Below are 21,832 nucleotides of genomic sequence, written 5' to 3' on the forward strand. Positions count from 1 at the left end.
CAGCCTGGTCAACATAGCAAGACCCTATCTCTACAAAAGTGTATGTGTGTGTATATGTGCATATATACATGTGTGTGTATGTGTATATATGTGTGTATGTGTGTATAATATACACACACATATATTTTAGTATAATATACTAAAAAACTATATTATGATTGGCTGATATGTTTTTTATTGTATCTAGGGGTTAGTTTTTCAGACCTTTTATTTAAGCATCATAATTGCCCTTTTTTTGTTGTTGTTGTTGTTGTTTTTTGCTTGCCATATATTGGGTAAGAAGTCCCCTTTTCTCTAACAAAAATCTTAGACCTCAGAACACAGGATAAGAGGAAACTGCATTGATTTTTCTGGCAGAGATGGGGTGTTGCTACCAGAGCCTTGGCTCCTGACATTTGAACACCCCATCCTTGACAGTTCCTGAGGCTGGAAACCACTAAATTGGGTAATATCACTTTTAATTAATGCTAAATCATATGGTCACAAAGCTAGAAGGCATCTTTAAAATCATTTGGTTCAGCTAGTCCATGTCTTATAAATGAAGAATTCTTGCTACTTTTTTGAGTAGCTGGACTATAATTTTCAGCTTTGGGCTTTAACCCATTTTTCATAATGCAAGTCTTTTTTTTTTTTAATGTGTGTTTTATTTAAGCCCCTAAGAGCAGTATCCATATCTATCCTAATGGTGGAAAAATCTCCAAAATAATAATGCCAGTTAGGTGCAATGTATAGATCAAAGAAATTAACAGATTATTTTCTATTAGTAATTTAACTTTAACCCAGCGGAGCCTTCAATTGATGTATGTGTATTCAGAACATTTGGCTTTAAAGCACTGTAGCCAAGAGCAATGGCTCACACCTGTAATCCCAGCACTTTGGGAGGCCAAGGCAGGAGGATCAGTTGAGCCCTGGAGTTTGAGACCAGTATGGGTAACATAGTGAGACCTCATGTCTACAAAAAAAATTAGCTGGGCATGGTGGCACATGCCTGTAGTCCCAGCTACTCAGGAGGCCGAGGGGAGGGATTGCTTGAGCCCAGAAGGTCAGGACTGCAGTTAGCCATGATCGTACCACTGCACTCCAGCCTAGGTGACAGAATGAGACACTGTCTCAAAAAATAAATAAAAATAAAGCACTCTTCAGGCCGGGCGCGGTGGCTCACGCCTGTAATCCTAGCACTTTGGGAGGCCGAGGCAGGTGGATCATGAGGTCAGTAGTTTGAGACCAGCCTGACCAACATGGTGAAACCCCGTCTCTACTAAAAATAGAAAAAAAAATTAGCTGGGCGTGGTGGCGGGCGCCACCGTGCAACTTGGGAGGCTGAGGCAGGAGAATTACTTGAAACCGGAAGGCGGAGGTTGCCGTGAACTGAGCTTGCACCGCTGCACTCTAGCCTGGGCAATAAGAGCAAAACTCCGTCTCAAAAATAAATAAATAAAGCACTCTTCATTATTTTTTAATTACTTAAAGACTTTAAATTGAAGCACTTCTATTTCCCATTATTTGCCATGTGAAATCAAGTAAAACTTTTTTTTCCCCTAGGTATTATAGCACGGGCCAAAATGTATAAATGAACATAAAGTCGTCTTTTTTCAGTTATATATTTATAGACTTCAGATTTCTTCTGTTTGGTACCTAAACTAATAATCTCATATCTTACTGATGCTGTCTTTACTTAGATCAGAAATGTTGAAATCATCCCATTTTCTCTCTCATACAGTTGTAGTTTGTACCAAAAAAAAAAAAAGTCCTTTGTACACATATATGCAGAAGCTTTTCAGCTGAGTTTATCATACTTTCTCTTTTCTTTTTTTTTTTTTTTTTTTTTGAGACAGAGTCTCGCTCTTTCACCCAGGCTGGAGTGCAATGGTGTGATCTCAGCTCACTGAAAACTCTGCTTCCCGAGTTCAATCGATTCTCCTGCCTCAGCCTCCTGAGTAGCTGGGATTACAGGCCCGTGCCACCACACTCGGCTAATTTTTGTATTTTTAATAGAGGTTTCACCATGTTGGTCAGGGTGGTCTCGAACTCCTGACCTCGTGATCTGCCCTCCTCAGCCTCCCAAAGTGCTGGGATTACAGGTGTGAGCCACTGTGCCCGGCCACATACTTTTTCATTCTGCCTCCACAGATACCCTCTTGTTACTTACGTGACATATTCTAATCCTCTTTCTTGTGCCTGACCTATATGTATGTCAGCTTTTTTGAAGGGATAAAGTTACCATGTTTTTTTGTGGTGTGTATCATGTATACTTTCAGGTTTTAAGGAAAGAAAAGGCCCTTTTGTGTATGTACAGTAGCAATAGTTTAGAATAAAACTCATTATCTATTTCTCAGGTATGTGCTTGTTAGTAAAATCTTTTTCAAGTGAACTAATTTTTCTTTCCCTAGTCGTGACCCCACACACAGGACTGTATTAAAGGTTGGAAAAAAATCATATTACTTCATCTCCATTTTAACTAAAGTTAAAATCTTCAAGGTAGCATCCTAGATTGCAGAATTTTCCTTCTAATGGAAATAAAACTTTAAATTAGTTTCTGGTACTTATTAGTGCTCCATCTCAGTTAGCTAGTCTGAGTGTTGCCATGAAATAAATTCTCCACAGGAAAGCAGTGAAATAAACATTACCTGTCTTGTCTTTTTTTTTTTTTTTTTTTTAACAGTCACATTCCTTCGCCCAGGCTAGAGTGCAATAGCACGATTACAGTTCACTGCAGCCTCGACTTCTTGGGCTCACGTGACTCTCCCACCTCAGCCTCCCAAGTAGCTGGGACTACAGGCACACACCACCATGCCCAGCTAATTTTTTGTATTAATTTTTTTCTATTTTTGGTAAAGATGGGATTTCACCATGTTGCCCAGGCTAGTTGCGAACTACTGGGTACAAGCAATCCTCCCACCTTGGCCTCCCAAAGTACTGGAATTACAGGCATGAGCCATCACACCTGGTCCTGTCTTTCCGTATGTTTTAAAGAAAGCCTAACTTAAAAATTTTTTTTTCTTTATTTTCTTTTTTTTCTTTTTTTTTTCTGAGATGTAATATTGCTCTATCATCCCCCAGGCGGGAGTGCAGTGGCGCCATCTTCGCTCACTGCAAACTCCACCTCCTGGGTTCAAGCGATTCTCATGCTTCAGCCTCCTGACTAGCTGGGACTACAGGTGCGTGCCACCACACCCAGCTAATTTTTGTATTTTGGGTAGAGACAGGGTTTCACCTTGTTAGTCAGGCTGGTCTTGAACTCCTGGCCTCAAGTGATCTGCCCACCTTGGCCTCCCAAAGTGCTTGGCATGAGCCACCACACTGTGCCAATTCTTTAGTGATACTGGTTTAATACGGTTTTTTCAAAAAAATTATGGACTGTTTTATGCGTTTTGTTGTTGTTGTTGTTGTTTTGAGATGGAGTCTTGCTCTGTTGCCCAGGCTGGAGTGCAATAGCACGATCTTGACTCACTGCAGCCTCCGCCTCCTGGGTTCAAGTGATTCTCCTGCCTTAGCCTCCCAAGTAACTAGAACTACAGGCATGTGCCACCATGCTCAGCTAATTTTTGGATTTTTAATAGAGACAGGGTTTCTCCATGTTGGCCAGGCTGCTCTTGAACTTCTAACCTCAGGTTATCCACCTGCCTCAGCCTCCCAAAGTGCTGAGATTACAGGCCTGAGCCACCACACCCGGCCACCTTTCAAATTAGTAACCAGTGCTTCCTGTCTTTTTACATATGCATAGCATTATTTCAGCCTTAATCTTACTTCCACCCCAGGCATCCCATTTTCCTTTTTGTCCTCTCCTTGGACTCATCTACCTGCTACCACCACCCTAAAAGATAGATTCTGGTATCAAAAGGTGAGTGGAGGACAGGCACAGTGGCTCATACCTGTAATCCCAGCACTTTGGGAGGCTGAGGCAGGCAGATCATCTGAGATCACCAGTTAAGAGACCAGCCTGGCCAACATGACAAAACTAAAACTACAAAAATTAGCCAGGCTTGGTGGCACCGGCCTGTAATCCCAGCTACTCGGGAGGCTGAGGCAAGAGAATGGCTTGAACCCAGGAGGCAGAGGTTGCAGTGAGCCGAGAGTGCACCATTTCACTCCAGCCTGGGCGACGGAGTGAGACTCTGTCTCAAAAAAAAAAAAAAAAAAAGGGTGAGTGGACTTTATGGAGAAGACAGGAACAGTTTTGTTTTTTTTTTTCTTTTTCTCCTTTCTACCAGAAAATTCTAGTAAGTAGTACTTAGGAACTCTCATTTCTTTCTACTTAAATTTCTGTAATGTTTTCTCCCCTTTTTGGCCAAATAATATTTCATCATTCTCTGCTATATGTACTTTGCCTGTTAGTCTGAAGACATTTTAATGATGGCTTTTTGTACATTTGCCATCTGATTGGGATAAATTATTCCTTCTTGGTTACCTATATGCGACCTCAGGTCTTGTCTCTGCCCACTTACAGATTAATATTAAAGATTGTATGGTTATCTTTGGTTGGCAGCTCTGCAGAGGGAAGTCTCTATGTCTGCCATAAATCATCGTGTGTGCAGTGCATCAGCCCCCTGAGAGTCTGAATACTAGCCAGCTGAGCTGTTGGACCATCTGGGAATGATCTTGAAGTCCAGCAAATAAGACTTCCCACCCAGTTATTTTCTTACAGTCATGTGGAGGTTGTCATACATTTGTGTTGGGGACCCCTCAGCATTTGGATTTGGCCATGTCCTGCAGGACCTGATGACAGCTTACCTTGCAGGGAAGGAGAGTCGCTCCCAGATAGCCCTCACGAGTGGCCCTGGAGCAGGAAGTGGTGGAGCAGATCTTCCTTGTTTGGGAGGAGCCTGAGGTGGACCTCGCGTCCTGAGTCTGGAAGGTAAATTTGTTGTTACCTGTAAATTATGGTTCTGCTAGTTCATGCTATGCCAATCCAGACTTTCAGAGGTATCCCTCCTGCCAGCAAGCGAAGACAGATGACTTGGACGAAGATGGCTGTCAGGCCCTGGGTCATTTAGTCTTCCACAGTTAAGAATATTCATTTTAAACTAAAGGGCAGACATATCTATGAAATTACCATATTATTTCAACACATTGAGCACATACTATGCTATGACTGTGGTGCTCTTTCTTGTTGATGTTTTTGTTTCTTCATTTTTTTTTCTTAGAATGAACCATATGGATTGGTTTAAGAGGGCCTAGCAGAACCACAACCTTACAGGCAAGAACAAATGTCACTTTCTGCTACTTTCTCCTATACCAATCCAGACTGTAGGGACCAAAAGTATCCTCCACCAAAGTGAACATAATTTTTTAAGCAAGCATATTGACATTTTGTTTTCTTTAATAAAATAGTATTAAAAGTTTTCTCCCAACAAATGTTAAGGCTTTAAAAAAATAAAAGTCAATATGACAGATTGTCACATTTAGCTCAAAAGGGAATACTGTATGCCAAACTCACCAGTGACCCCCAGCTCATTAGCATAAGCACGCCTCTTTCTTCTCAGTGAAAAATAAACCCAATTCACAAATTTGGTAACCAGACAAAGAGGGATGGATGCTGCACTGCATTCATTTAACTGCATCTCTCTGCTCTAATTGGTACATCCTCACAAAAATGAATACATGATCTTTGTGTTAATATATGTTAGCTTAGTTTATGTTACCTGTCTTCCTTCTAGTTTCTCCTTTTTTGATCATATCTGCTGGCAATAGGGATGGCCCTACAGTCTAGAATGATATAGGGGAAAGATAGCAGAACCTGAAGAGTCCAGTCTTTCAGTTTAAAAAAGAAGAGGTAGTCACAATGAATATATTATTTTTTGCACAAGTTGAGGCGATAATTATATGTACCCTTCCAGAACTGCAAATAGTTGAGCTAGTCCATGTCTGCCAGTTACTGAGGTATACTCATTGCTTACTATTTAAACCATTAGCCATTAATTGATTCTCTTTGGTTTCTAGACGTATCCAACTTCGGTATTTGACATTCTCTTCCTCTCCTTCAGAAATTCCAGAAACTACTGAGAGAGTAGGGGTTGAATGTTGTTTTAGGCTAATCCTCCTGTTGGGTGAGCATCCACCAAAGTAGGAGGGGCCTTGCATGGAGGACATTTGCCTAATGTTCAAATTGGCTAGTTCATGTAACTCCTGGATATCTTTGCTCATCTTTGAGCTTTGAGGCTATTTTGGTTTTTCCTGATTTGTTCATACTATCAAGTCTTTTACAACCTCACATAATCCTTTTCTTTGTGATCAAGGTTCTAAATTTAATGAGAAGCTGATTATCCAGAGCAACACAAACTGTAGTATTATCAGCATTTATATTCTTAAATGTGCTTATTTGATTTAATTTACCATTGCATAAGTTCCAAGTAATTGTGAATTACCTTGAATTTTAAAAATTAAAATACAGTGGAAACTGTACTTCGGGAACATCTGTTAGATTTTGGAAAATCCCTTCATGGTGCTCATTTAATTGATTTTCCGAGTCCCCATCTTAACCATTTGCTGTGGGAGGCTAGTGATTACCAGTTCTCACATTGGAAGTTTTCTCTTTATAGTAATTTCTACATGAGAAATTTTGAAATAATTGAAATAGTTTACCATGGTACTCGTCTCCAAAACTCTTCAACTCCACCTTCTTAATAACTTTATTCAATGCTTTTCCCTCATGTCCATCTTTGTGGACTCAATTTATATTCTGTGAATTTAACTTAAATTGAAAATTTTCGTTTCTCTTATTCATGTTGTTGGAAACCACATTGCTGATTGGAATTGTTTTTCTTTCTGCTCTTTGGCCAGATCTTTTTAAATTAGTATTAGGATAAAGTATATTCATTCAGTACATATTAAAAATAATAAATTTCTTAAAACAATTTAATCCTATTAAATCTGCTATTGAGTTTGTAATTCCACTCTTAGAAAAATTGCTGCTTAAATCTTATATTAGGACAGTATCAAATTTTGAAGTCAGCATGAATCTAGTCTAACATATGTGAATTCTCTCTTCATCTTGTTTGTCACTGAAACTGACTTTTTCCAGATAGAATTCTATGAAACAAACGGAATTAAAATGGCATTTTTAGTTTAATATTCCTATTATTGATGGTAATGCTTAATTTTCATTGATATGTTTTAGGCTTTATGTTAATAAGACAATAATTTAATGATTTTTATATGACAGGCACCTATGGGGACCTGCTGGGGTGATATCTCAGAAAATGTGAGATTAGAAGTTCCCAATACAGACTGCAGCCTACCTACCAAAGTCTTCTGGATTGCTGGAATTGTAAAATTAGCAGGTGAAAAGCATGAATAATAATTTAGAAGAAAATGCAGTGATCCTTGTAACCTTTTGTAAAAAAGCATGTTTATAAATTTTGCAAGTATTGCCAAATAAAAAATACGTTAAGATAGAGGGCAGAGATTGGCAAATTGTTTTCCGTGAAAAAGCCAAACAAATATTTTCAACTTTGCAGGCCGTATGATCTCTATCACAGCTATTTGTCTCTATCATTATAGCATGAAAGCACCCTTAGCAATACATAAAAAAATGGACATGATTGCGTTCCAGCAGAAATTTGAATTTCATATAATCGTTATGTATCATGAAATATCCTTTTTTTCTCTTCAACCATTAAAAATGTAAAAGTCATTCTTAGATCACAGTCATAAAAATAATCCAGCAATAGACCAGATATATAGGCCATAATGTATATGTCACTTTGAAAAGTAACAGAGGTTGAGATACTAAAAAATTGATAAGAGCTGGCCACAGTGGCTCACACCTGTAATCCCAGCCCTTAGGGAGGCAGAGGCAGGAGGATAACTTGAGCCTAAGAGTTCAAGACCCACCTGGGCAATATAGTGAGACCCATTCTCCATTTAAAAAAAAAAAAAAAAAGTGATAAGAACCTTAATACCAAATTTATACAATTGTTGATAATTTTATGCATCTTGAGTTCTTCCTTTCTCTTTATTCCCACTGCCTCCACCATACCAAGCCCTTTACTGCTCATGAAATAAACATGTTAGGAATCTACTGTGCTAGACAATGTGGACAAAGGGTGATATCCAGAAGTATAAGGCTTGTATTTTTTCCAGCATGTTCACATCTGCCAAATGTTGACTACTACCAGGCATTAATATGACAAGGTACTCAGTGAGCAGTGTAGTCGGGCAGTGTAGAGGAGAGGCAGGCAGCCACTCATAAGAAAAGTTATCTTTTACTACTGTGACAGATTTCTAACTCCTGCTACTCTCTAGTTTTATTTCCGGCATTCTCCTCAAAACACTGCAGACTGCTCTACTGTGTACTGCTAATTGACTTAATTTACCTAAAAATTATTTTAAATTTATTTTTATGTTCAAGCATCTTTTATGGCCTCTTTGTACTTAAAGGATCAAGATGGCCAGCGTTTATGGCATTCATGGCTATTGATGAGTTGCTCCATATACCACATACCAGATGTGTTGTAGTTCTCCAGCATAAATGATCTGTTGTGATGAGGCCAATCTCCCTCCCTCCTTTATACAAGCGTGTTTTTGTCACCTCTGTGCCTTGGGTTACTCTTGCAAGAGTGTCCCAACTCTGTACTTAACTGTACTACTACCCAGGTCAATGCCCCATCTTTTTCTTGAAACATTTTCCCAGCTGTATAAGCATTCGCTAAATGCTTGTATTAATCTCTACACTGTAATTTAAAACAACAGCATATTATTTTTGCCCTGGGTGTTTAAGTTAGTTATATTTAAATAGCTCTTAAAATCAGTGCATTTACTATCCAAAAATTACTTCTTCCTTCCATCTCCGATTTTACATTTCTCTTTTATCTAACTGAATCATATATCTTCTTTAAGCCACTTTAATGCCATTGTAGAAGTGAGCCTAATGTTAACCAGAAGCTAGAGTCAGCAATAATTAGCAAACTCATAAATTGTTCTAAGAAATTATTGAATTTTAAAACTGAACATTTAATGCTATAAATTTTCACAGACATGAAAATGCTGACTGAACTTGTCTCCTAGCCTGAAATACACATATATTGGCGTTTTTCTGTTTCATTAAAGACCTTAAATTAAATCTTAATCTTTTGTCAACATAAAGTTTATAAAATTATAAATAGGATATATTACATATTTTTTGTACTTTCCAAGAATAAGACTTCCTATTTGCCTAGGACATACAGTTTTTAACTCATTTTACATAATTTTCTTTGTGTTTATTGAACTTTTTACCTGGCATATTCAAATCTTATTTCTAAATACATACAACAGAAAAATTTAGATTCTTAAAGTAGCTACATTCAAATTACCCAGGAGTAATTGGCCACCTGAGCACCTGGATAAAGCAGTTTCTTTGAAATATACTTCAAGGCCAGGCGCGGTGGCTCAAGCCTGTAATCCCAGCACTTTGGGAGGCCAAGGCGGGCAGATCACCTGAGGTCGGGAGTTCGAGACTAGCCTGGCCAACATGGTGAAACCCCATCTCTACAAAATACAAAAATTAGCTGGGCGTGGTGGCACACGGCCTGTAATCCCAGCTACTTGGGAGGCTGAGGCAAGTGAATCACTTGAACCCGGGAGGCAGAGGTTGCAGTGAGCCAAGATCACACCACTGCACTCCAGCCTGGGTGACAGAGCAAGACCCTGTCTTCATAAAATGTATATATATAATTATATAAATAAATATATAATACGTATTTTATATGTTTATATTATATGCTTATACATAAATAAATGTCATATGTATAATTTTATGTTTTTATTTATATATATATATATATATGTGCGCCTATAATCCCAGCTACTACTCAGGAGGCTGAGGTAGGAGAATCACTTGAACCCAGGAAGCCAAGGTTGTAGTAAGGCAAGACTGCGCCACTGCACTCCAGCCTAGGCAACAGAACAAGACTCCATCTCAAAAAAGAAAAGAAAAAGAAATTATGGGTACAATTGAAACACATGTAAGGAGGCCATGTGCTGAAAACAGTTGAACTGTTTGCACTGAACAAATGATTCTCAATGTTTGGTCCGTAGACCAGCAGCAACAGCATCACCTGAGGACTTGTTAAAAAGGCATATTCTCAGTTCTACCCAATATCTACAAAATCAGAATCTCTGGAGGGGGACCCAGCCATCTGTCTGTTAACAAACCCTGCAGGTGATTCTGTTGCAGATAGACACTAGTTTGACAACTGCTGTCAGATGCTGTATTGTTTTATTTAATTTTATTTTCTTACTATGTAGTGATTTATTTCTGGGTTTCAGGTTACAATGCCCTTTTAAGATATGAAGGATTTGAAAATGACTCTGGTCTGGACTTCTGGTGCAATATATGTGGTTCTGATATCCATCCAGTTGGTTGGTGTGCAGCCAGCGGAAAACCTCTTGTTCCTCCTAGAAGTAAGTAGCTTATTTACCCTTACCGTACTTTTTTATATGTGTACTTTAATGCTGTTTTACACATAGCAATGTTAAAGTATTATGGAAATTAAAGGCCAGGTATGGTCGCTCACACCTGCCTGTAAATCCCAGCACTTTGGGAGGCCGAGGCAGTTGGATCACTTGAGGTCAGGTGTTTGAGAGCAGCCTGACCAACATGGCGAAACCCCATCTCGACTAAAAATATAAAAATTAGCTGGGCATGGTGGTGTGTGCCTGTACTCAGGAGGCTGAGGCAGAAGAATCCTTGAACTGGGGAGATGGAGGTTGCAGTGAGCCAAGATCGCACCACTGCACTCCAGCCTGGGTGACAGAGCGAGACTCCATCTCAAAAAAAAAAAAAAAAAAAAAAAGTAATTTTTTGGTGTCAAGCAGCTTTTTGCTGGCAAGGCATATACTTGCTTTCTCTATATTTGTTACCTTTCAGAATGTTAATAGTCTGACTTTGCAAGGAAATTTGTTACTTTTTTAACAAATAATTTATGAAGCAGTTCTTTTTTGCCAAAGTATGACTGGTTATTTCTTCTGTTTTAGCTATTCAGCATAAATATACAAACTGGAAAGCTTTTCTAGTGAAACGACTTACTGGTGCCAAAACACTTCCTCCTGATTTCTCACAAAAGGTAAAAACAGGATCTTATAAAGACTGAAGAGGCCGGGCACGGTGGCTTAAGCCTGTAATCCCAGCACTTTGGGAGGCCGAGATGGGTGGATCACGAGGTCAGGAGATTGAGACCATCCTGGCTAACACAGTGAAACCCTGTCTCTACTAAAAAACACACACACAAAAAAAAAAAACTAGCTGGGCGAGGTGGCGGGCGCCTGTAGTTCCATCTACTTGGGAGGCTGAGGCAGGAGAATGGCATAAACCCTGGAGGCGGAGCTTGCAGTGAGCTGAGATCTGGCCACTGCACTCCAGCCTGGGCGACAGAGCGAGACTCCATCTCAAAAAAAAAAAAAGACCGAAGAGCTCTAAAAAACAAGGGTAACAAAGAACATTTTTAAGGAATTGGTTTAATTTTGTGAACCAGATGATGTGTGTTACATTTCAAATGCATTCAGTATTTTTTACAGTATAATACGAAAATTTCTTGTAGACCTTTGTCATGAATTTCGAGCAGTTTTTTTTGTATGCTTTTAAGGTTTCAGAGAGTATGCAGTATCCTTTCAAACCTTGCATGAGAGTAGAAGTGGTTGACAAGAGGCATTTGTGTCGAACACGAGTAGCAGTGGTGGAAAGTGTAATTGGAGGAAGATTAAGACTAGTGTATGAAGAAAGCGAAGATAGAACAGATGACTTCTGGTGCCATATGCACAGCCCATTAATACATCATATCGGTTGGTCTCGAAGCATAGGTCATCGATTCAAAAGATCTGGTAAGCACCTGTCACAAGAACTCCTGTCAAAAGCATCATTGAGGCTGAATTATACTAGTTGGTTATTTTTCTCTGCAGAATTGCACAGATCAAAAATAGCATTCTAGTTTTTTGGGCTGCTTATTCTACCTTAATTAGTGAAGGTTCACACCATATTAGTGTCCTAATAAATTTTTTTATATTCCTTCCACTTGTTCTTCAAAAGAATGAACTTTTGGTCACAACTACAGTTATTTCTTTCTTTTATTATTCAGCCCATTTGAAAGATCTAAAGATCCCTTTCCCTTTCCATTCAATTTTAATCAAAATAGCAAGATTAAATGTGGTTAGACTTAATACTAAGCACATGAAAACATGCTTCTAAAGTTGTAATTTTCTAACTAGGGAATTACATTAAAATTATGAGCATTAAAATTGGCTGAATATATTTAAAAGCATATATGCACATGTACCCTGAAGAGAGAAAAGACTATTAAAGAATATTCACCCCAAATGTAGAAGGCATGTCTTTTTGCCATGTTTTATAGTATGACATACCTTGTGAGTTTGAAGCCTTCAAAGAACGTGGTTTTTGGTCTTCTCACAAATGCTGACAGATTAGTGTGTAACTTTTCCTTGTAGATATTACAAAGAAACAGGATGGACATTTTGATACACCACCACATTTATTTGCTAAGGTAAGAAGTTTTTATAAGAACCCTCATTTGTAAATTAGGTTTGAAAGAGGGTTGTGGGTTTTTTCCTAAAATTACGGAAATCACAGTTACATGTGTTCACTTAAAAGAATTAAGACCTTGTAAATTCATAGGTGTCACAACTCTTTATTATAATTATTCTTAAATTCTATTTGTCTGAATTCTCTCTAAACTTTGATGGAAGTTTGAGTTATAATACTAGGTAGGTAGGAGAAGGCACCTGGTAAATCTTTTCACATTGGTAATATTTTAATTATTAAAATAACAACATTTGTAACAGTAGATGTGCTTTCATATAATTCTTTAGGTAAAAGAAGTAGACCAGAGTGGGGAATGGTTCAAGGAAGGAATGAAATTGGAAGCTATAGACCCATTAAATCTTTCTACAATATGTGTCGCAACCATTAGAAAGGTAAGATAATAGGTTTTAAAATATAGAAATGCAATTATAGGATTTGGGTGTAAGCTAATAGAAGGAGTCCCCAAGCATATTCATTTTGACATAAAATGTGTATGTGTGTGTATCTTCACTGGAGAGAAGGTTGCTAGGAATTTCAAAATAAGTTTGAATTCCTGATCTTTCTTATATAGTTTATTGTCAAGATTGTCATTTTGAGTCTGCTACATTTACTTGTGGAAGTATATCCTAATTTAGAGGGAAAATATTTATTTAAGTTACTTCTAGTCAAGGCTAGTCCAATTCAGAATTGTAACAAGGCCAAGTTTATCTTCAGTTTCCTGTGTTTCCTTTTTAGGCCCTTTTCTTCCTTTTGGTGGTAGTTTTTGCTTCTTTTCTCTTTTCCCCCTCATCTGAAACTGCTCGTACAAAAAGACCTAGAAGAGAGATTCTTGGGTTTTGTTTGTTTGTTCATTTTTTTGAGACACAATCTCTCTCTGTCACCTAGGCGGGAGTGCAGTAGTGTGATCACAGGCTCAAGTGACCTTCCCACCTCAGCCTTCAGAGTGGCTGGGATCACTGGTGTGTCCTTTCATTCCTGGCTAATTTTCTTATTTTTATTTTTGTAGGTACAGGGTCTCCCTGGGTTGCCCAGGCTGGTCTCAGACTCCTGGGCTGAGGCAATCCTCCTAAAGTTCTAGGATTATAGACATGAGCCACAGCACCCAGCATTTTTTTTTTTTCTTTTTAAGACATGGTCTCACTCTGTCACCCAGGCTGGAGTGCAGTGGCATGATCTCAGCACACTGCAACCTCTGCCTCCCAGGCTCAAGTGATCCTCCTGCCTCAGCCCCCTGAGTAGCTGGGACTACAGGTGCTGGCTAATTTTTATATATTTTGTAGAGATGGGATTTCACCATATTTCCCAGGCTGGTCTCGAATTCCTGGACTCAAGTGACCCACCTGCCTCGGCCTCCCACAGTGCTGGGATTACAGGCATGAGCCACCACGCCTGGCCTTTCCTTTTTTTTTTTTTTTCTGAGATGGTGTCTCGCCCTGTCACCCAGGCTGTAGTGCAGTGGCGTGATCATAGCTCACCACAGCCTTGAGCTCAAGCAGTTCTCCCACTTCAGCTTCCTGAGCAGCTGGCACTACAGGCACAAGCCACCACACCCAGCCAGTTTTTTGTTGTTGTTGTTTTCTTAGCAATGGGGTCTCACTGTATTGCCCAGGATAGTCTCGAACTCCGGAGCTCAAGCAGTTCTCCTGCCTCAGCCTGCTGAGTAGCTGGGATTACAGGCAGGGGCCACCTGCCTGGCTAACATTGGCGGTTTTTTAAGGCCCCAGGTGAATATCATGTACAGCCATGGTCTAGAACCACCTAAGGAAAATCTGCTTACATAAAGGTGTAACTTAAGTCATAATTTGCATTTCAACAGTTTAAAACCTTGAGCTAAAAGAAAAACAATTATGATGGCCTGGGCATGGTAGCTCACACCTGTAATCCCAGCACTTTGGGAGGCTGAGGCGAGCAGATCACAAGGTCAGGATATCAAGACCATCCTGTCTAATACGGTGAAACCCCATCTCTACTAAAAATACAAAAAATTAGCCAAGTGTGGTGGCATGCGCCTGTAGTCCCAGCTACTCGGGAGGCTGAGGCAGGAGAATCACTTGAACCCAGGAGGTGGGGGTTGCAGTGAGCCGAGATGGCGCCACTGCACTCCAGCCTGGGCGACAGAGCGAGACTCCATCTCAGAAAAGGAAAAAGAAAAACAATTATGATGACTTGCCATGTCACATGGTCAAACAGCTGGACAAGACTGGCTCCAAACCCTGTTCCTCCTCTTTTCCTGACTAGTGATCAGAATGACCCAGTAAGATTTAAAACAGGCCGAGGCAGGCAGATCACAAGGTCAGGAGTTCGAGACCAGCCTGGCCAATATGGTGAGACCCCATCTCTACTAAAAACACAAAAATTAGCTGGGCATGGTGGCAGGCGCCTGTAGTTCCAACTGCTCGGGAGGCTGAGGCAGAAGAATTGCTTGAACCCAGGAAGGGGAGGTTGCAGTGAGCTGAGATCGCACCACTGCATTCCATCCTAGGCAACAGAGCAAGACTGTCTCAAAAAAAAAAAAAAAAAAAAAAAAAAATTTAAAACACTGATTCCTGAAACACCTTTATCATGTTAAAAAGGAAAAAAAAAAAGGCCAGGCCAAGTGGCTCACACCTGTAATTCCAGCACTTTAGAAGGGTGGGTCACGAGGTCAGGAGTTCAAGACCAGCCTGGCCAACATGATGAAACTAAAAATACAAAAAAATTAGCCGGGCCTGGGGGCAGGCGCCTGTAATCCCAGTAACTTGGGAGGCTGAGGCAGGAGAATTGCTTGAACCTGGGACACAGAAGTTGTAGTGAGCTGAGATCGTGCCATTGCACTCCAGCCTGGGCAACAAGAGCAAAAACTCTGTCTCAAAAAAAAAAAGAAAAAATTAAAGGCTTGGTGCGATGCCTTACGCCTGTAATCCCAGCACTTTGGGAGGCCAAGGCGGGTGGATCACTTGAGGTCAGGAGTTCAAGACCAGCCTGGCAAACATGATGAAACCCCATCTCCATACAAAAATTAGCCAGGTGTGGTGGTGTGCGCTTGTAATCCCAGCTACTCGAAAGGCTGAGGCAAGAGAATCACTTGAACCCGGGAGGCGGAGGTTGCAGTGAGCTGAGATCTAGCCACTGCCCTTTGGCCTAGGCATAGAGTGAGACTCCATCTCAAATAACAACAACAACAAAAATCACATAGATTCCCACGATCTACTCCATGTCTACACGATCAGAATCACAGTCAAGGCCAGGCTTGGTGGCTCACGCCTGCAATTCCAGCACTTTGGGAGGCTGAGGTGGGAGGATCCTTTCAGTTCTAGCTACCACCCATGTGACAGCAGTCTCTGTGTCTGTTGATTCTAATTACTGAGAAAGAGTCTGAATAGCTGAGCTAAGCCTTTGGTTTGGGTCCATATGTGATACATACAAGTCCCTAGTCCAGTCACCTGTATTTAGAAGAATGAAGAAAGGAATCCCATGTAAGTGGGATAGTTCTGTCCAGAGGTCGTAGGCAAAGCTGTCAAACTTGAGAGTAGTAAATTTAGTGTACATGTTTACCATATAGAAATAACCAGAGAAAGGAACTTGGGGGAAGAGACCAAAAGATAGTGTGGAACCAGTATTACAGGCTTTAAACACTTGGTCAAGTGATCCGAGAGTTTTTAGTAGACAGGATAACTTGGTGTAAAGGTTCTGGCCTGAACAGAGACTGGACTGAAGGAAATTTTTACTAAGAGGGGCAGCATCAATAGAGGATGGCTGAAAGCAATTATATCAAACAAGATAGCAAAGTCAAGACAGAGATTAATGGCAAGTTGAGGTAGAGTTGTGGAACATGGTGATTGATTACCTCTAAAGGAGTAAGAGGAGTTGTTGATTTGACACCCTGTACTAACTCAGAGAATACGTTCAGCATGCAGGTAAAATGCTGGACCGAGACACTGGAAGAGAGGCAAACTCATGATAAAACTTTAGGAATCACTGGTGTAAAAGTTGATCATTATAGCACTGGGGTGGATGAGGTCATCAAAACAGACAGAAAAAAGCTAAAATCAGAAACGTGAAGGTTGGAGGTGAAAGAGCAAGTACCAAAAGGAATGCAGAAGGAATGATCAGAGAGATGAGAAGATTGATTGGTAGACCAGAATGTGATAAGAGACTAGGAGAAAATGTTTCAGAAAGTTAAGAGTAGGTTGGGTGTGGTAGCTCACACCTGTAATCCTAGTACTTTGGGAGGCCGAGGCGGGCAGATCGCTTGAGCCCACCTTGGCCCCTAGGAGTTCGCTACCAGCCTAAGCAATAGGGCAAAACCCTGTCTCTACAAAAATTAGTTGGGTGTGGTGGCACACCTATAGACCCAGCTACCCAGGAGGCTAAAGTGGGAGGATCACCTGAGCTCACGGAAGTTGGCTTCAGTGAGCCATGATTGTACCACTGCACCTCAGCCTGGGCAACCGTGTCTCCAAAAAAAAAAAAAAAAGTAGTGAGCAAGTAGCAGATACTCAGTGAGGCTGAAATTTGAGGAGGGTAGTGCTGGGGGAAAAGGCCACTGGGTTGGGCAAATTAGGAGTTTATTTGTGAATTTAGCAGTTTAGATAAAGGCAAAATACTGCAGGAAAAAGCCAAAAACAAAAATTCAACAAATAAATAAAAAATATAAAGGAATATTTGGGAGGCAGAGGCAGGAGGATCACTTGAGGCCAGGAATTCAACCCAGCCAACATGGCAAAACCCCATCTGTACTAAAAATACAAAAATTAGTCAGGTGTGGTGGTGAGCACCTGTAATCCCAGCTACTTGGGAGCCTGAGACAGAAGAATTACTTGAACACAGCAGGGGGAGGTTGCAGTGGGCTGAGAATGCATCACTGCACTCCAGCCTGGACAACAAAGTGAGACGCCATCTCAAAAAAAAAAAAAAAAAAGTGTATATAATAATAGATAAAGACAAAAATCAACTGCAAGGAGTTGCGTATATGTAACTTGAATTGAGTCTTTGGGTGAATAGAATTTATTCTACTATTCTATAACTTTGAACCTATTTTAAAGTAAAAAAAAAATTTTTTTCCCCCTTTGAGACAGTCTCGCTCTGTCGCCCAGGCTGGAGTGCAGTGGCATGATCTCGGCTCACTGTAACCTCCACCTCCCAGGTTCAAGCAATTCTCCCTGCCTCAGCCTCCCAAGTAGCTGGGATTACAGGCGCCTGCACCATGCCTGGCTAATTTTTGTATTTTTAGTAGAGACAGGGTTTCACCATGTTGGCCAGTCTGGTCTCGAACTCCTGACCTCAGGTGATCTGCCTACCTTGGCCTCCCAAAGTGCTGGGATTATAGGCATGAGCTACCGCGCCCGGCCAAAATATTTTTAATATAATGGAAATTGGGAACATTAGAATATAAGAGATGGTCTTTTGAAAGCAAAATTCCAATGGTAATAGGACAAGATGGGGAAGTTTATCTTAGTTTTAAAGAGTGGGGGCAGCCTGGCCAAGGTGGGTGGGTCACCTTAGGTCAGGAGTTCCAAGACCAGCCTGGCCAACATGATGAAACCCCATCTCTACTAAAAATACAAAGATCAGCTGGGCATGCTAGCACATGCCTGTAATCCCAGCTACTTGGGAGGCTGAGGCAGGAGAATCACTTGAACCCGGGAGGCAGAGGTTGCAGTGAGCCAAGATCAACCCATTGCACTTCAGCCTAGGTGACAAGGGAAACTCCGTCTCAAAAAAAAAAAAGGCGGAGTGGGGACAGCCGGGAGTGGTGGCTCATGCCTATAATCCCAACACTTTGGGAGGCCAAAGCAGAAGGATCACTTGAGCCTAGGAGTTTGAGACCAGCCTGAGCAACATGGTGAGACCCCATCTCTACAAAATAAAAATTAAAAAATTAGCCAAGTGTGATGGTGTGCACCTGTAGTCCTAGCTACTCAGGAGGCAGAGACAGAAGCTACTTGAGCCGGGGAGGTCAAGGCTGCAGTGGGCCATGTTTGCACCGTTGCACTCCAGCCTGAATGACAGAGCAAGACCTTGTCTCAAAAAGGGGGAGTGGGTTACTTGTTACAACAGTCTCTGAGGCGTGAAGAAACAAACAAGAGGACCCTTAACGTGGACCAGCCTTAGCATCTGCCATAGAGGAGTATGGTTATCTGTAGCATAAAAGAGATGAAGTTGGAGGTTGAAGAAAGTGGAGACGGTTTGTAAAAACTCTATGTGATAAATCAGAAAGAAAGAAGTAAAAGTGATATCAAGTAGGATTTGGAGCCTAGCTGAAACTAGATAGGTAAATTATAAGAGCACTCAGCCCCAGTTTCATGATGCTGCGACAGCAGGCAGCTATAGCCATGGTCAAAGGCACTGCTTTTCTCAGACCTCTGAGGTCAGTTCTAGGTAATCCTGCTTTTATTTCTGGAACACACTAGAATTTACATAGGTTTTTTTTCATTAGAACTTCTGTTATTTAACATAACTCAATAGAGAAGCATGTTTCACTTTAAAGAGACCTTTATATAATAGATTTTCCTTTCTTTTAGAATGTCAAAGTATTATTTTTGTAATAGTAGTATCTAATTTCAAGTACTTAGAATTCTCTTAATTTAAAAGGTGCTAGCTGATGGATTCCTGATGATTGGGATCGATGGCTCAGAAGCAGCAGACGGATCTGACTGGTTCTGTTACCATGCAACCTCTCCTTCTATTTTTCCTGTCGGTTTCTGTGAAATTAACATGATTGAACTTACTCCACCCAGAGGTACTTCATCCTAATATAAACACTGGAGTTTAATCTTTGCTTTCTTCTTACATGGTTTCCATTTACAACATTTAACACAGCTCTAGATTTCCTGAGTATGTATATAACGTGTGTGGATATACATATACATACAGGAGCTGTAGGTTGCTCTAAAAATATAAAGTACTGTATTCTAGCTTACTTTAATAAATTACAGTAGTATATAATTTTTCCTGAGCATCTGTGTATTTTATAACATGAATTGGTATTCTCAAACTCTGTTGAGTCAGTAATACAGGCTCAACAGGCTGTGGCATATATAATTTTTTTTTTCCCCCAGTAAAGACAGGGTCTTACTCTGTTGCCCAGGCTGAAGTGCAGTGGCACAATCATAGCTCACGGTAACTTCCAATTCCTGGGTCCAAGCAATCCTCCCACCTCAGCCTCCCTAGTAGCTGAAACTATAGCTGAAAGGCACAACTATATCTGACTTTTTTTTTTTCTTTCTTTTTTCTTTGTATGTACAGACGGGACTCTCACTGTGTTACCCAGGCTGGTCTTGAAATCCTGGCCTTGGCCGGGCGCGGTGGCTCAAGCCTGTAATCCCAGCACTTTGGGAGGCCGAGACGGGCGGATCACGAGGTCAGGAGATCGAGACCATCCTGGCTAACACGGTGAAACCCCGTCTCTACTAAAAATACAAAAAACTAGCCGGGCGAGGTGGTGGGCGCCTGTAGTCCCAGCTACTGGGGAGGCTGAGGCAGGAGAATGGCGTGAACCCGGGAGGCGGAGCTTGCAGTGAGCTGAGATCCGGCCACTGCACTCCAGCCTGGGCGACAAAGCGAGACTCCGTCTCAAAAAAAAAAAAAAGAAATCCTGGCCTCAAGTGATCCTCCCACTTCAGCCTCCCCAAAGCACTGGGATTAGGAGTGAACCACCACATTTAGCTATGTGGACTTTTTTTTTTTTTTTTTTTTTTTGAGACAGTCTCGCTCTGTCACCCAGGCTGGAATGCAATGATGCTATCTCACCTCTTTACAGCCTCCACCTCCCAGGTTCAAGTGATTCTTGTGCCTCCCCTCCCAAGTAGCTGGAATTGCAGGTGTACACCACCACGCCCAGCTGATTTTTCTATTTTTAATAGATATGGGGTTTCGCCATGTAGGCCAGGCTCATCACAAACTCCTGGTCTCAAATGATCTGCCCACCTTGGCCTCCCAATGTGCTGGGATTATAGGTGTGAGCCACTGCACCCAGCCCTATGTGGACTTATAAAAGGATGGCTGTTTTACTCATGGTTTAACCAGTCATTTTCCAAATTTTAATACTTGAGCATTAAGTTGTTCCTCTAAGAAAGGAGGAAAGCTATAACAGAGGTCTATAAACATGGCATTTGCTCAGCCAGTTTTCTTTCTTGCAAGGAAAGAAAAATATCACTCCATAGTATTAGGTGCTAGACTCTTCTAAAGCCTAGGATTGAAAGAGCAAGTGTACCCTTGTAGTAAACAGAAAAAGAGAGCCACTTTTGCGTTACACTAAGTGGGCGTACCAGTGTTTCTAGAAAGGGGAGGGAAATCTGTGTAACATGGAAGAATTATTGCACTAGCAGTATAAATCATATAGGCCAGGTGCAGTGGCTCATGCCTGTAATCCCAGCACTTTGAGAGACTGAGGCAGGAGGATTGCTTGAGACCAGAAGTTTGAGAACAACCTGAGCAACATAGGGAGACCTTGTCTCTACTAAAAACAACAAAAGGCCGGGCGCGGTGGCTCAAGCCTGTAATCCCAGCACTTTGGGAGGCCGAGACGGGCGGATCACGAGGTCAGGAGATCGAGACCATCCTGGCTAACATGGTGAAACCCCGTCTCTACTAAAAAATACAAAAAAAACTAGCCGGGCGAGGTGGCGGGCGCCTGTAGTCCCAGCTACTCGGGAGGCTGAGGCAGGAGAATGGCGTAAACCCGGGAGGCGGAGCTTGCAGTGAGCTGAGATCCGGCCACTGCACTCCAGCCTGGGAGACAGAGCGAAACTCCGCCTCAAAAAAAAAAAAAAAAAAAAACAACAAAAAATTAGCCTGTCACAGTGGCATGCACGTGTATTCGCAGCTACTAGAGAGGCTGAGGCAGGAGAATCACTTGAGCCCTGGAGGTTGAGGCTGCAGTAAGTCGTTGAGAGCACTACTGCACTCCAGCCTGGGTGACAGAGCAAGACCCTGTCTCAAAAAAAATAAAATTGATCATGTAACCTATGCTCTTAAGATTTTGTATACTGTTACTTTTTGTCTGCATTTTAATATTATGCTAATTTTAAATGAACTGCTAGTTAAACCAGTTGTGTTTTTTAGGTTACACAAAACTTCCTTTTAAATGGTTTGACTACCTCAGGGAAACTGGCTCCATTGCAGCACCAGTAAAACTATTTAATAAGGTAAATTTAAATGGCAGCATAATTATGTGAGGACTTATTAATGCCCCACAAATACAATTTATGTTCATAAAAATGTCTTTGCTTTATATTAGAATTTCTCATTGGAGATGTAATATAAACAGATATATAGCAATGAAACAATATGAATATTTTCTTTACCTAGGAATCAAATCTTGTTTCCAAACTATGT

The 21,832-nt window shown here is 41.0% G+C and overlaps 1 protein-coding gene across 15 annotated transcripts in view; it reads left to right on the plus strand.

Annotated features, from left to right (window-relative positions):
* LOC105472403 (mbt domain containing 1) overlaps window positions 1-21,832 on the plus strand; it is an 89,405-nt gene that overhangs the window by 50,332 nt on the left and 17,241 nt on the right. For all 15 annotated transcript variants that reach the window (XM_011725638.3, XM_011725642.3, XM_071082948.1 and 12 more), the window contains 8 exons: window positions 7,163-7,280; window positions 10,249-10,383; window positions 10,957-11,045; window positions 11,565-11,799; window positions 12,421-12,476; window positions 12,802-12,906; window positions 19,088-19,235; window positions 21,560-21,642. In XM_011725638.3, coding sequence (XP_011723940.2) covers window positions 7,163-7,280; window positions 10,249-10,383; window positions 10,957-11,045; window positions 11,565-11,799; window positions 12,421-12,476; window positions 12,802-12,906; window positions 19,088-19,235; window positions 21,560-21,642 — 969 coding nt within the window. The remainder of the gene's footprint in view (window positions 1-7,162; window positions 7,281-10,248; window positions 10,384-10,956; window positions 11,046-11,564; window positions 11,800-12,420; window positions 12,477-12,801; window positions 12,907-19,087; window positions 19,236-21,559; window positions 21,643-21,832) is intronic.

Source organism: Macaca nemestrina, chromosome 17 (genome assembly GCF_043159975.1).
Source record: "Macaca nemestrina isolate mMacNem1 chromosome 17, mMacNem.hap1, whole genome shotgun sequence".
In the NCBI taxonomy this organism is placed as follows: Eukaryota; Metazoa; Chordata; class Mammalia; order Primates; family Cercopithecidae; genus Macaca; species Macaca nemestrina.